The sequence below is a fragment of the Hakea prostrata genome, chromosome 4, assembly GCF_041222555.1.
Source record: "Hakea prostrata isolate BN-2017 chromosome 4, UWA_Hpros_2, whole genome shotgun sequence".
Lineage (NCBI taxonomy): Eukaryota > Viridiplantae > Streptophyta > Magnoliopsida > Proteales > Proteaceae > Hakea > Hakea prostrata.
In genome coordinates this window covers 16,392,399-16,408,550 of record NC_142603.1, presented here as the reverse complement: position 1 = coordinate 16,408,550, position 16,152 = coordinate 16,392,399, and the positions used below count along the sequence as shown (strand labels likewise).

The following is a 16,152-nucleotide window of genomic DNA, read 5'->3' as shown; positions in this document are numbered from 1 at the left end:
ATTTCACCCTGCTCTGTGAAGATAGTGACATGAATGTCACTTTGAAAAGTTGGCCACGCTTTACGCATTCATGAGTTTTGAGTACTGCTTAAATTTTCATCTTCTAACAATCAGATGTTTACTGTTTTCAGTGCTTTAGTCGGTCTCTTTTTTCCTGCTGTAACGGGAATTATGGCAGGTTCGAATCGTTCTGCCTCACTCAGGGATACACAGCGTTCAATACCTATTGGAACATTGGCTGCAACCCTTACAACTGCTTCTCTGTATCTAGTATCTGTGTTACTTTTTGGAGCTGTTGCAACCAGAAAGAAGCTGTTGACAGACAGGTAGAGTATTTTGCATTAAAGTTGGTACCATTGCAAGAGAAGTCATTTTTCTCAGCCCTTTTTTTTTTCTTTTTTCTTTCCTACTTATCAACTGATAAGACCATTGTGTTTGTTTCCTGCTGTCTGAATCACTGTTTTACTGGACTCCATTGGCAGTTGGTTTTTTCCTCCTTCCCCCTCTTTTCTTCTCCCCCCTACTTGATTTTAGTGAATTATCCATTCTGCTCTACTGTCTAGTAATCAGCACCCCTGCATGAATCTGGACAACATACTGCTCAAGGCAAATAATGCATAACAAGCTGACTTTATGGAAAGAAACAGTTGGAAATTTTGATGATTTTTTTTGTGTACAACATCACAAAGTCAACCATTTTCTTATGGCTTCCAGGTTATAGTGTGAGGTTACTTGAGTTCCAATTCTCAGTAGGCTCCTCCTTGATCTGGCTGGTCATTTTCCTATTTAACTCTTTCTTTACAATGCAATTGCTTCTTTGTCTGGTCAGCCAAAGGAAAAACAAAAGGAAAAAGAAAGTTAAGGGAAAAAGAGAAGAAACTCTAGGTGCTTTTTGTTCGCTATTAAAGGGCGTAACCCAGTGCCGAAGCTCCCATTATAATTTAATATATGCTGGAAGAATATTTGTGGAGTTAAGGTTCTGTTGATAACCAAGGTTTTAAATTTTGTTTCGTTTTGATATCTCAGTCACTTAGAGATGACTGAAATACCAAAAGCTGTCCGAGATTTAGTACAGAACACTCCAAGATTTCTTTGACTTTTAAGCATTTTTATGTGTGCTATTTCATGGCACCCTAGTTTAAGGCATATAAACACATTTACATGGTGGATTTGTGAAAATGACCCATGGTATTTTGGATTCACACCAACGCTTTCTACTACACGATCAAATCTGAATGTACTTTTAAATGCATGTACATGATAAGCAATTTAAAGTATTAATGTAGTAAATCATTGAACCTTGGATTAAAAGATGCAGAGCACATAGCTAAAAGTACAAAACTTCAATGTTTTAAATCTCAAATACAACATTGGTGTGGGAATAGGACCTTATCATTACTCATTTGTCACTAAATCATCACATGAATACTTCATTACATCATTACATGACTTCGTTAGGTAATACAAAATCACTATAACAGACATGTGAATAGAAGCCACCATTGCAGTGATCTAGCCTCACTGGGTGGGGGCCAAAACCAAGATCAAATAGGGAAAAAACGGTCCAAATTAGGGTTTGTCAAACCCTGCAGCTAGGGATTTAGGGGCTATTTAGGGGTTTTAGCTTTTTAGGGTTTGTAGGGAAGTGTCTAGGTTCAGTTACGGTTTATAGGCCTAGGGTTGTTGAGACATATATCTGAATTTTGTTATTTTCAATTTCAGATCCAAATCTCAAGGGTTTTAGGGTTTCCAAATAAAAGTCCAGATTCTTGAGGTTTTAGAGGGTAATTAAGATTGTAACTTGGGGTCAAGTGCTAGGGAAGTGAGGTGGTGCTGATTCCAAAGGGTGAGGGGATCCTATGGTGGGGATTGGGAGTTATGGGATCTAGGGATTTGTGGAGGAAGAAGAGGGCCTGAATGGTATTGGAGGGGCATTTGGCTAGGTGCATTGGAGGGCAAGAAGAGAAGGTTGAGGAATGTTGGCTTACCAGTTTGAGGGCTTGGGGAAGAAGATTGAATTCAAGAATGCCAATGACTTGGCTGCCACAGGAAATTCCTGCACTTGAGAACCCTAGAAGGCTAGAACCCCAATTCAATCCTCAATCTTTGCTGCAACTCTCCTTCAATAATTGTATTCATCAAAACTCATTTCTTACAAGCATTAGGCTATGTATTTGTAGCCTTTACATACTAGGACTTAACTTCAAAACAAAATCCAAAAAGGGCTTTTATTTTAAATAGAACTTCTATTTAAAATAGGACTGATGCTTAACCTAACGTTGATTGACTCAAATAAGAAAAGAAATGTAGATCTGGACTCCTATAAAATTACTGATTATAATTAGGTCTTCCTGGCTTGAGTAGGTCTACCACAAAATTACCAGAATACCTCTAGAGCCAAAAATATGCTTTGGTGTTTAGGCAGTGGCGTGGGCTGCTGGTCCTGCAACAGGTGGCCTGGTTCAATCTCACTATAAGTTTGTCAAAGTTGATGTGTATTGTGTTCTAATTGTAAGACATAGTCACAATCTGTGAGAAGAAACAAGGATATTTCACCACAGCTGAATGGATGTTACATCATAAGATACTTGAAGGTCAATTATCTTAGGGTATAGGTCACCAAACTGTTATGTACTACTCAGTTATCATATGCATTATACGATGCTGGCATGATCATGTATGGCTGGTGGGTTGTGTAGGAGAGGATGTTGTCTACCAAGGATTATCTTGTTACCTCCCTATATTTGCTAGTGGATTTACTCCAAACTAGGATTGGATGAATACATATGCTCCCCCACTACAGTGAATTGACCTTGGATGGTAATATGATGCACTGTGCTCTGAGGGTGTTGGAGATGGATTGCTGACTCCATGAAGGGTGGGGCTTCCTAACTCCCACTCAATTTGTTTTCTGTCTCACCAATGCTCAACCCACCAGTAAAGAGTAATATATCAATGTCCATAAACTTTGTCTGCTAAATGTAATTGGCCAAGGGGCCCTCTTGAGTTCCCACTCTTGGTGGATGAGTATGCTCTTTTGGTTTCTCTTGTGTGGCTTGTGTATACTATGTTTCTCCAATGTATTTGATCGACTTATAATTTGGGTCTTGGATATTTGAAAATGGTACCATGTAAGATGTAACAGATTTTTATTTGCTACAACGGCTGCTGTTAGCTACGAACCATTACGATTATGCCACATGTACACAATAAAATCCAATTGTTGTGAAAGAAAAAAATGAGGGCTTAAGTGTAAATCAAGTTTTTTTAATTTTATCAAACCCCACCTAATTTTTTTCAAATTTAGAAAACAAAATCCCAGGGTTCATTTGATTAATCTGTTTCACTGCTTAGAGTGGATGAGATGAAGTACTCCATTTCCATTCACAATTTGATGGGAACATCACACGTCCACCCATCATTTGTTACTAATAAAGACATAGTCGACCACCTTGGAACCTTTCGACTTGGTTTGGCGAGGCGTACGAGGAGATCTACTAGTAGAGTGTCATATTTTGGATTTATTTCATTGCAAGGGTACTCTTGGAATATCTTTTTTTATTTTTTTATATTTTTTAACTAAGGGTAGTTTACTCGGGTTTTATTTATTATTTAAGCCACATGAAGGCATCGTTAATCAGAGAACAATTGAGGGGGGGGGGAAGGAACTTAAAGCAGCTGCAAACTTCTCAAGAAGCCAGCGACAGCCTTCATTCCTCTCTCTCTCTCGTGGGGTCATCTTCTTCCTCCAGTAAGTCCTATTTCTCTCCTCTCTTGGTCATTTCTGGTCCCCACCCCTTCTCCTCATTCCTACATTTTTCCCCCTTCGTCTTCTCCTTTGGTCCTGCTGTCTTCTTCCCCTGTCTTGCCCTCCTCATGGCAGTCCTGCTTCCATTAGTTCCTTTATTTTCTTTTTCTTTTTCTTATACTTATTGACAGCCATGCCCTCCTCATGGTGGTCCCCGCCCCCCAGAAAAAAAGAAAAAGAAACCGTGCTGTCTCTTCTTGTTTTCTCTCTTTCTTATCTTCCCTTTCTCTACAAACCTTGCGGCAGCCCCATTCTGCCAGTGCTTCTCCTACTGTTCTCAGTTTCTAACCACGTCTTTCTGCAGGGACAACTATCTTAGTACCCTACGGTAGGCCTTGCCGCCTCTTCTTTCTCTTTATTTTCTGGGTATCATATTGCTGCAGTTTCTGTCATTAGCACTTGCTGCTTTTTCTACCTTGATTTCCTTCAATTATCTATCTGCTTTTTTTTCCTTGGTAGCATCCCTTGCTGCGCATTTTCTATTGTTGTGTGAGATTACTGCCTTCTTGTTCTTGCATCAAAATAGTTATTGGATGCCCCATGGTGATTGGCTTGGGTTAGGAATTAGGTGTTTACATTGGATTAATATTTTTATTCTCTATTGAATTAAAAATTGCTCATTATGACCTTCTGTAATTTTTGTTACCTTGAATTTAATGCCTCTAATCTCTTTGCCCAGCTGCGTGGATTAATCGTACATGAAATCTGATTTGTTCCTTCAGTCTTTGTGATATTTGCACTTTCTTATATTTGTTATTGGAGGTTAATATCATGTCATAGGCATCTTTGCTAGTAGAGTGTAAGAGCTGTGCAACCCCCTCACTAACCCCTCCTAGTGTCTTGTTATCTGTGGTCCTGTTTCCTTCTGGAATACCCTAGTTCCTAGGACTGTCCTGCATCACAACTTGATGCTGAACATGTTTGGGAGAGGACCTTGATTGCTATTTTCCGTAAATTCTTTAACACACTCCCATATAAGACTCACTACTTAGTTGCAATGGACATAACAAAGACATGTGATTACTTATGACATGGTTACTATCGACATCTTACCACTTGCATAGTACAAGCAAGGGATGATATGACTATGTTTAACATTATAGTTTGTGAAGTTTAAACTTCTGCATGTCTGTTTTATGTTTTCAAATCCTAAAATTGCATGGCACTTTTCATGTCAACAAAATGAATACATTGCCTTGTTCCACTAATAAAAACATAAAACAATGTGATAAAAGCTAGTCCTATTGATTGTGTAGATTTTGTGATTTTTCCCCCATCCATGGGTTTTGGTTCTGAAATTGATCCTCAAGTTTTGGGCTCTATTAGATCTCTTTTCATTTTTTCCTTTGTGGGATCCTATAAAGAATGTAGTGAGAAAACAAATATGTGAAAATTGTTATGGTGCATTAGTTTGGTGTATTTGGATAGTTTTTGGCATTTCTCTATGTCAATTTGCTGAAATTAAATGGAAGACAGAAGTTCAGCATTTGAGTTTTTGTGTTACTGAACATTTGCAGGCTACTTACAGCTACAGTGGCTTGGCCTTTTCCTGCATTCATTTACGTTGGAATTATCCTCTCCACTCTAGGTGCAGCCCTTCAGAGCTTGACTGGGGCTCCACGATTACTTGCAGCGATTGCCAACGATGACATTCTCCCAGTTCTTAACTACTTCAAGGTGGCAGAGGGGGTTGAGCCACATGCTGCTACCCTCTTTACAACATTCCTCTGTTGCGGGTGTGTTGTGATTGGGAATCTGGATCTTATCACACCTACTGTAACAATGTTTTTCCTTCTTTGTTATAGTGGTGTCAACATATCGTGCTTCCTTCTTGATCTTCTAGATGCTCCAAGTTGGCGTCCTCGGTGGAAATTTCATCATTGGAGCCTCTCTCTTCTTGGAGCATCACTTTGTATAGGTATGTTACCTTTACTTGTTCATCATTTTATCCATTAAGTTTTTTGTACTACTTTTTTCGCTTTTATGTGAAGGATTTGTTTTTTTGGGGCCACAGGGAGGGGGGGATTAAATATTAAAATTGGAAAATGGGTGAACTGATTTGCTTTTGAAGTGACCGCCTCCCACTGAAAACATTCTTGATTAATTTTTATATGAAAGTTCATTTTTTTTCTTCTGTTTTTTACCATTTATGTCAAACTTTACAATTTGCCAATGTGATATCCCAACCCATAACTGTTTAGACATTCAAATAATCCAAGTTGACGTAGACATGTGGTAGCATTTTGTCCGTTCAGGTTTCAGTATAGGAAAATCTAATGTCCCCCATTGGGATTTCAGACCAAATAAATGGTCACCTTATCTGCAATGGAAAATGTGGTCCATACTCATAGGTGTCAGATGCATCATTTAGTATGACTGCTTAAAAAAAGGGGCTCAATTAGGCTACTTTGGTTGGTTTAGCTTTACTTGAGTCTGACACGATTGGTTAGGAAAGGTACCAGGAAAAGTGAAAAAATGGGAAAACGGGTGAAGAGCTTTGCTTTTAAGATGACTCCCCATCTCAACACAACCCCCCCCCCCCCCCCCCCAACTCAATTATTGTAGAGGGGTCAAACTTGTACTTGAGGCATGTGTTTTTGGCCGAACAAGTTATTGATACCTTTGCTCAGATGGGGTGACTGAAAGGAAGCCACCCATTGGAGGTTTCTTGTGCCCTCGTGTTCGCGCACAATGTTCCTTTACAGTGTTAGTGATACTATCTGTGCTGCTACTTATCTTATTAATTGTATTTCCACTTGCCATTTGGATGGTCATGGACATACATGTTTTAGGCTATTCTCCTACCCAGAAAGACTAAAGGTACTATCATCCACTATCATGGATGATTTTGAGTTTGGATGTTTTTCATGAGACTTGCCTATTATTCATCGCCACCTCTTCCGGGGAATTGCATTAATGAAAAATAGCTGGTACTTGATGTTTTCTTGACTCCCATTTTACCTGCAAAAGGGTCGTATAGTGCTGCTATCTAGAGATTTTGCCCGCTGAAAGGGTAGTACTGATGGTGAAGAAGGAAACTGCTAGTCCTGATTGGGTGATCTTTTAAAACCATGATTTAGAAGCAAATTGCTGATCCCAGCCCTTTATTCCACTAGCTGTGCTGAAACCAATCAAATTAAGACCACCACCACTATAGCTCCTATACCCATTCATTTGGAGTCCCAAGCGCCTGGGTCAAATTCGTCAAGTAAATTTTCTTCTCCTTAGTCTTTTACTCGTTGCTATTTGTAAAGGTACTAGGACTTGTATAAAACATCCTATATTATGATGTTTCTTATTATCTGTTGTCTGCTTCCTATCGTTCCTTTGGTTCTTCTCTTTCCTCTGCATTCCTGAAGATTGACCGGAGGCTATTGCATACGCAAAGTGGTAGAAGAAATGAAGGCTTTGAGAAAAAACTATGCATGGATCTTCTAATTCTTTCTCAGTAAAGAAATCAGTTGAACGCAAATGGGTTGATTTCCAAGAGATCTTTGCCCTAGTAGCAAAGCTAAATGCCGGGTGAATCTTGTCATCTTCTGCTGTAATTTAGGATGAGATTTACAACTACTTAATGTGAGGAAGTTTTCCTTCATGGGGAGCTTGAGGAGGAGGTATACATGGAAGTTCCTCCTGGCTTTTGCATCTGATGTGCAAGATGAAGCATGGGATACATGGACTTGAACAGTCTCCTTGAGCCTGATTTGGTAGGTTTCACAAGGCAACCTCTTCAGATTTAAACAATGTAATACTGATTACGTCTTATTTCAAAAAGAATTGATGATAGGTACCATTCTCATTTTATATGTTGACCACATGGTAATCAGTGGTATTACACTATTACTTGCATTTTATTCTCATTCCTTATGAGTTTTTTGGGAAGAGTTTGTGAAGTAAAGAATCTAGGAAAATGAAGGCATCTTCCCAGAATAGAAGTTGCATGCCATCAGAAGGTATAATTCTTTCCCAGAGGAAATACATCCTTTATCTTCTTTACGATACAGGAATGTAAGGCTGTCATCTCCCTGAGACACCCTTTGAGCTTAGAAGTAAACCCAACATTTGCTTTGTTGTGAACTTGGTCAGTCAATTTATTCATGATCCCTAATCCACCCAATGATGGTACTGTCCTTCTTAGTTGTCATGAGTTAAAGTCAGCACCTGAAGAGCGAATACCCCTTACTTCTTAAGATAATTTTTCAGTTGAAGTTCTTACCAGTGGTGGATCGTAGGTTTATTACATGATACTTCACTTTTGTAGGTAGAAATCCCATCACATGGCATAAGAAAGAGCAAAACATGGTGGCTAGGTCAAGTGCTGAGTCAGAATTCTGTGATGGTCCAAGAAATCTATGAATTATGATGGCTCAGAAGTTTACTCAAAGATACTGGAGTACTGTTTACTGCAAGATATTGGAGTACAGTTTACTCCAGTATATTGGAGGACCTACTACTCTACAGAGACGTTATACTGCAGTGATAAAGCCACTACCAGGATTGTGCATAATTCAATGCAGCATGATTATACCCAGCATGTGGAAATCAATTGACACATTACCAAAGAAAAGCTTGAAAGTGAATTTGTTTGTATACCATAGTTGTCCTACTGCGTAGGCAAACCAAAAACGTTGGAGAGGGATAAAATACAAGGTGAAACCAATTAGGCGAGCAAGCTGTCCAAAGGACATGCCTAGGCAATCAAGGCGCCTAGGTTGGCTAAGGTGCTGTGTAGGCGCCACCTTGAAAACTGTGTTGTAACATCTACGAAGTGTGGTGATCAGTTGGCTGTTATATTCACCCCAAGGATTGGGAAGAAAGCTTTTCTATCCTTGTTAATCCAACTTGAGATGTATGACATATATGCTCCGACTTGAGAGGGAGTGTTAAATTGTATGATATGCCCATGTGGGGGGGGGGGTATAGTGGGTACTTTGCCCTCCCAATGACTCTAGTTAGTAGAGTCGAGTAGGGAGGGGACGACTGTAGTCTTCTTTACAAATAAAAGGCTTGACTAATCTAACTGATCAGTCAATCATTAAGCCTCAAATTTTCTTTTGATAATAACTCTACCATCAAACCCTAACCCTAGTGTTGATGAAAAACCCAATTTTGACTTTATTGATTTTAACAGTTCACAGCAGATTCTGGTTACTGGCTTCTAGTTGGACCCCTTCCTATCTAAGACTACATTAGGGTGAGGTAACTCTCTACTGCTGTGTCGAAGGGCAGACTTTTGGTACATGTTGGGTGCTATATTGCACACATACATGTCTTGTCATGCAAGACAGTTATCTTGAAGGTACATGGACTGTTTGGGTAATAGTAATAATAGCACTTCTTGTTCCAATTTGTTCTTCCCCGTCTAATTTTTGGTGTCAACATCATGGTGGTTTAATTATTTGGTCATTTTCTTTAATCCCAAATAAGCAGTGAAAGAGCTCATTAGAGTGGTAATCATTCTGCACTGTAAATTTTTGTGTATGAATTGTTTATTTAAGTCAATTGTAACTCTTGCTTTTGTGGTTGGTGCAGTGATTATGTTCTTGATCTCATGGGCATTCACAGTGGTCTCTTTTGCCCTTGCCACCCTCATATATTATTATGTGTGCTTAAAAGGCAAGGCAGGGGACTGGGGTGATGGTTTCAAGAGTGCATATTTCCAACTGGCTCTTCGCAGTCTTCGGTCATTGGGAGGTATTGTACAATAACCTACTCAAATTCACTTTGCCTTTTCCAACTAAATTGGAAGTTATAGTAGCATAGCTTGGATTGTGACTCAGGGAAGGAATTCCTTTTCCCCCTTTCAAATCTAAGTAAAATATTTCACAGTTTTTTGACTTGAGATTGTTCTAGTGGTGTTTCCTTCTCAAGGCAGTTAATGTGTTGGATTTGCAATTGGGTGCTGGACTGTAAGAAAGATTAGCTTGAGGTAGTTCAGTAAAAAAAAGTTAATTGATGTCCACTGAAAAGGTTCTTATGCCTTGAGGAGGTATCCATTGAATTTCTGGTCCTGCAGATGAAGAGCCTGTGATTCTACCTTGTATCATCATCCTGTGTAGGTTGTAGGTGAATCATACTTTGCTGTCCTTCCTTGGGATATGGGCATCCTGTGTTGGATAATTTAATAATCTGGGAAGTCAACAGTTCAAATGTTCAATTACTGATGAAGCCTAACTGTTAAACCCATTTTACATATTATCGGGTGAATTGATCAACAACTGTTAGTTAGAAAGCAGTAATTTTGCTCTAGTGGTAATAATTGCTACCCAGTGATATTGAAACCTAGCTCTAAATCTTTGGCCTCTTTCCTTTTCTAGTTTTTTTCAATATAATGATCCAACTGGGTAACAAATTATCAGTTGACCTGGGCCTGTGAAGAGGCCTATATGCATGTATTATATTTAATATGTAAGATTTTTCTAGTTACTTCTTGCAACATTTTATCATGCATTGCTTATTTGTTGATTTGTTGAACTCTGGTAGCTAACCTCACAGATAATACTTTGCAGCGGACCAAGTTCACCCTAAGAACTGGTACCCAATCCCCCTTATATTCTGTAGGCCATGGGGTAAGCTTCCTGAGAATGTCCCCTGCCATCCGAAACTTGCTGACTTTGCTAACTTCATGAAGAAGAAGGGGCGAGGCATGTCCATCTTTGTCTCTATTCTTGATGGAGATTACCATGAGTGTGCTGAGGATGCAAAGGTTGCTTGCCGGCAGCTCCAAACCTATATTGAGTACAAGCGCTGTGAGGGTGTGGCTGAGATTGTGGTTGCCCGCAGCATGTCTGATGGTTTCCGTGGGATTGTACAGACCATGGGCCTAGGCAATCTCAAGCCTAACATTGTGGTGATGAGATATCCAGAGATATGGCGTCGGGAGAATTTAACCGAGATCCCAGCTAGTTTTGTCAGTATTATCAATGACTGCATTGTTGCTAATAAGGCAGTTGTTATTGTCAAGGGGCTTGATGAGTGGCCCAATGTGTACCAGAGACAGTATGGTACGATTGACTTGTATTGGATTGTGAGAGATGGTGGTCTCATGTTGCTTCTCTCTCAACTTCTTCTTACGAAGGAAAGCTTTGAGAGTTGCAAGATTCAGGTCTTCTGCATTGCCGAGGAGGATGCGGATGCAGAGGAGCTCAAGGCTGATGTGAAGAAGTTCCTATATGATCTCCGGATGCTGGCTGAGGTGATAGTCATTACAATGAAATCATGGGAGGCCCATATGGAGGATGGTACACAGCAAGATGACTCCATGGAGGCATTCAGTGCTGCCCAGAAACGAATAACAAACTACTTAGGGGAGATGCATAGAAATGCTGAGAGTGATCAGACTCCCTTGATGGCTGATGGTAAGCCTGTAGATGTTAATGAGCAGCAGGTAGAGAAATTCCTTTACACTACTTTGAAATTGAATTCAACTATACTAAGATACTCAAGGATGGCAGCAGTGGTTCTTGTGAGCCTTCCCCCACCACCATTGAACCACCCAGCTTACTTTTACATGGAATATATGGATCTGTTGGTACAGAATGTGCCCCGGCTGTTGATGGTCAGGGGATACCGTAGAGATGTTGTAACCCTCTTTACATAGCAGCAGGAGATTTTCATCTTTTTTCCTCCTTTTTCCTTTGGCTCCACCTTTTTGCCCCCCTTTCTTCTTGTTCATATATTTTTGTGTTCTTTGTGGTACTTTGTAGTTAATACATTACTTTTTCCCCCCTACCCAGCATCACAGCTGTTCATCCATTTTGTTTCCATATCACAAACATTTTTGTACTTTATATGTTAAGATTTGTTTCATTTTATGCTTTCATTCTTTGCTTCCCTGTGTCAGTAGCCTTTTGAAGTGTATAATGTTGATTCCAACCTCTGAGAAATTCTTTCTTTGCTTAATGCAAACCTGTATCTATAACCAAAGAAGGCCATTGTTACAGATGTGGGCAACTTAGACCTATTCTCAGAAACTCAAGAGATTCGCCCACAAAAGCGCTATCAAGTAAATTACACTATTTAGGCTACATCTAGTACACTACAGTCTTGTGTGCAATTTGATGCCTCGGAAAAATTGGGTTGATATAGGGTTTATGTGTTACTTTGGATTTTCAGGCACTACATAAGTTCCAATCGTGGAATGATTTGTTCATAGGGCTTTATCTTTCTACATCTGTGTTTCCTATGCCCACGAAACAAAATTGAAAAAGAAACCCTATTTTTTTCATCATGTTTTGATTGGAATCTATTTTAACAAATTAAAGAGTTGTGATTGTGATAAGGGAGTCAGCTATAGTGTTTTTTCCCCCCTTCTTCTTTCCCTGATGAAAGTGAAAATTCATGATCAGAAAATAAATTCCACATCACAGTCTCTTGGGTAGCAACTGGGAGAAGAACTCTGCTGTGGGCTAAGAGAGCACATTGTAATACACATACATAATAGCTTCAGAATAGCAGTAAAAAAAGATAAACAGCACTAGGAAAGGAGTTCGAAATATTCAACAACACAGAGATTATACTGTAGGGCCATGGGCTACCTGGTTCTGGTAAGAATTTTCCAATCATCCAGCAATTGGTCCAAACATGACTCGGTTTTCTAGAATCCTGTTTAATTGCTTCATGTAAACCCAAAGTGACTGCTTTCATCTGCCTGCTAAGCATTGAGCATCTTTAACAACCCAAAATGGCCCTGCTTCTCCATTCACCTCTTCTATATCTACTCCTGCAATCCAAATTTCTGAATCAGAACTAGCAGGTCACTTAGGTTCAGCCATAAATACTTGAGCAGATTATTATTTAACAGAGATCCACCACTAGAAGATAGAAGATGAAAAATATCAAAATGTGGATGAATCTCCAGTAGATTAATCCAGTATATAATAGTATGAAGGACAATCACTGGTGTCAGGAGATAGTGATGAAAAGGACTTAATTTTTTCAGTCGTTAATTTAATCCCAAGAAGTTTATAAGCTGCAAGGAGGACACGCCACTCTCTTGCTGAATACAAAATAGACCAACACATACGATCAGGGTAGATAGATTATTCTTGACGATCCTTGACGCCATTAATTGCCAAATCTTCATTCCCTTGGCTTGGGTAGGTGATATCCAAAAACTGTTTATTTGAGAATGGCCTACTAGATTTAAAAACAAAATTGAGTTTTCCTGGATTTGAGTGTATTACAGTAGTAAATATGGAGTCATGGAGATTTAAAACATCTAGAGATTTCAAATTTATGGAGTTATGGTTCATAAAATCAACTCTTTTGTTAACATGAATCTTTGGAATGAAATTTGTTGATTCATCAAGAAAAAACATCTATGGAGTTATGGTTCAAATCTTTAGCACTTTTATAGTAGGGATGAAATCTCTGGATAATGTCATACCCATAAATCTACATACTCACGTTTTTAGTATAAAAAGATGAATCCTAAGATTTCATGAATCTAGGGATTTACACAACCAAACGGGTATAAATCTCCCATTTGTGAATCCAGAGATTTCAAATCTCTGGATTCATGTAACCAAGCAGGCCCTAAATTCATGTAACCAAGTAGGCCCTTATAAGCAAAAATACTAAATGGTGCACATGTCAAATTGTCTATCAAATGGATTAGCTTATACATTTTCGAAAAAGCAAATATTATATTTCATTAGACATAAATTATTTATTTAAAATTTTAATTTATTTTCATTTTTCTAGGAAAATCTTACACGATTAGCTATTTTTAGATTTTTTTCAAAACTAGCCACCAAAAAAAAAAAAAAGTAACTGTGAAGCAAACAATTTAAATTGATTGAATGATTGTTTATACGAGAACAAAATGAAAAATTGATAGCTATTGTTGCTGCAGAATTCTGTTCGTCCTCTCGATCAGATGTACCTGTCAGAATGTGTTCGACTGGGTTGGTCAAGGGCACATTTGAAGATCAAGTTAGACGGATCTAAAGCGAGAACAAAAATAACATATTGCAACAAGTAGTAAATCAGCGAGAGTGATTACTCTTATGAACGTATCTCCTTCATCCTTGGGCTTGTCCTTTTATAATGGACTTTACTTGAGCCATGTAGTCTATGAATTCCTCTTGTACTCTACTTTCGTGTAGATAGTTGTTTACTTGGACTCTCATTGTTGAGTATATTTCAAATTCCATGAGTTGAATTCGAGCTTCCGTACTTGACTAAGATTCTGGTTCTTTACTTAAAAATAATCACTCTTCTAAAGTTCGTACAAGATTATATCAGTGAGTCGATAGTGGTTTGATCGGATCATGACAAACGTGACAGAACCAATCTAATTCGGTTCATTTTATTATTCCCGTATCAACTATTAGGCAAAGGGCAGTCGTGGAGGAGAGAGCCAGGCTTGCACGGAAGTAGGGATGTCAAATCTAAGCTGTCGGATCGTTTGGCCACACGATCTGATGGTCTAGATTGATCGAAAATGTTAATATGGATATGCTTATATAGCAGATGGATTACTTATGCTAATCTATCAATTGGATTCTTATTGGATTCACCTTAAAAAACCCTTGATCAAAACAAACAGTTCAGATCAGATCTCGCTTGAAGCAAAAGTGTTCAAAGTGCTTGTGCTCGCCAAAAGTGCCCTATTGCCCATGCCGTGCTTGTGCGCTCATACACCGTAGATACATATTAGTGTGTCTTGTTATTATAAATTGTAATTAATAGGAACAACCTATTAATTAACCTAGATCCCAATTTCTCGGTTTCCGATGTGAGACTAAACTTTCCAAACCTTAATTAATTTCAACGATCCAATAAGCAAAAGTACATCTATTATAATTCAAAATATTTCAGCAAACCAAACTAGCATTTGCTTGCAGCATCCATAGTTTGTTTCAAAATTTCAAAACCTGAGAAGGATTTGCTCCTTAAATGTATTAATTTGGTCTTTAAGATAAGTCGACAAAGGAAATTAAAGTTAGGTCAAATGGGATTCTTTTTCCTAACCATTGAATATAGAGTAGAACCCCATCTTTTGAATTTTGTTCTGTTGTTACTTGTTATTCTCTTTAATAATATAAAATTTTCTACCAAACGTCTGAACACAGTAAAGGTTTTATGACTTCCAAACTCTTGTCTTCAACACATTGGGATCACCAAATTGATCTATAAGGGCTTATAAGTTGTATGAAGAGTAAACACTTCTCTTGCGAAACTTTCTTACTTTGCAAGTCCAAGCAAGGAGGACATGCATTTTTTCAAGATCTAAGGTTGTCGAAGGCATTCAATACTCCTTTAAAGAAGCTGCTCAGTGGCAAGGAGGATCTTTGAAAAAGTGATAATGCAATTTTCAAGTGTTTAGGGGACTCGACTTTTCTCCAAATGCATGTTGTAGTTTGTAAACCTTTTACAAGATACTTGTTTATTGTGAACTGAGCAAAATTAGAAACTTATGGGATGTATCATCACTCGGACTAAGAATCAACCAAATCTAAGCATAGGGATTCATAAATCATCCAACTTTAATTCCTTTTGGATGTGGTCAAGCCAAATACATATAGAAGTCTAATCTTTTACTACTAACTTAGCTAAAAAATCAATTATTTGCCTCACAGTAATAGTGAGTTACCTCCAACTTCCACTCAATTGTCTCCAAGTAGGACTTAAGGCCATTCCATTGTTGCAACACAAATCAGGGAATACATGAGACTAAATAGCCTTCACCCCTTCCGCAAAATCAATCTTTATTCAAACCTTTGAATGCCAAGAGAACGGGCTGCTACTACCTTCTTCATGAACCCTATAAACTCTGCCACTTGGTTGGACTTCTCACTCAATAACTTGCAAAATGACGTCATCATATCAATGCCCCAATACCTAAATGATCTGCATTCCCCAATGTTGAACCATTGATATTCAACTTGCACCAAACCTCAGAAATGCACTTCCAAATCACATCTTTTGGAGCCTCCAAAGGCAACACTTTAATTTAAATTTTCGCTCTCTTTACAACCTCATAATCATAACTTGCCAGCTAACCTTCTATTTTATTATACTTCTCAATCTAGAGATCATTTTGAAGACCCATTTTGAACTACAAAATTTATTCTCATGCTTCTTGGCATTTTGTTCCAACCAAGTGAAGAAAGGGACTAGCATAAACCTCTTCACCAAACCTTGGCCATATGAAGGATTCTTGTCGTTTTCTTCCACCAAGACCAAATTTCAACCATATATTGTCTTGCAAGTTGCAATCCATTGAAAATCAAATACAACATAAAATCTCCTCCATAAATCAACAACAAAAGTCACACTAAGCATAAATGTGATCTTCATTCTCTCTCTATCTATATATGTATATATAGTATATTTGT

The 16,152-nt window shown here is 38.4% G+C and overlaps 1 protein-coding gene across 2 annotated transcripts in view; it reads left to right on the top strand.

The window, feature by feature from the left end:
• The window catches only part of CCC1 (cation-chloride co-transporter 1), a 42,084-nt gene extending 29,764 nt beyond the window's left edge, over window positions 1–12,320 (top strand). Inside the window, exons 8-11 of one of the 2 annotated variants that reach the window (XM_089152512.1) lie at window positions 132–326; window positions 5,326–5,726; window positions 9,341–9,502; window positions 10,318–12,320. In XM_089152512.1, the coding sequence (XP_089008638.1) occupies window positions 132–326; window positions 5,326–5,726; window positions 9,341–9,502; window positions 10,318–11,408 (1,849 nt within the window). In that variant the 3' untranslated portion in view covers window positions 11,409–12,320. The remainder of the gene's footprint in view (window positions 1–131; window positions 327–5,325; window positions 5,727–9,340; window positions 9,503–10,317) is intronic. The other variant, XM_089152511.1, reaches the window with a different exon arrangement.
• Window positions 12,321–16,152: the final 3,832 nt, after the last annotated feature.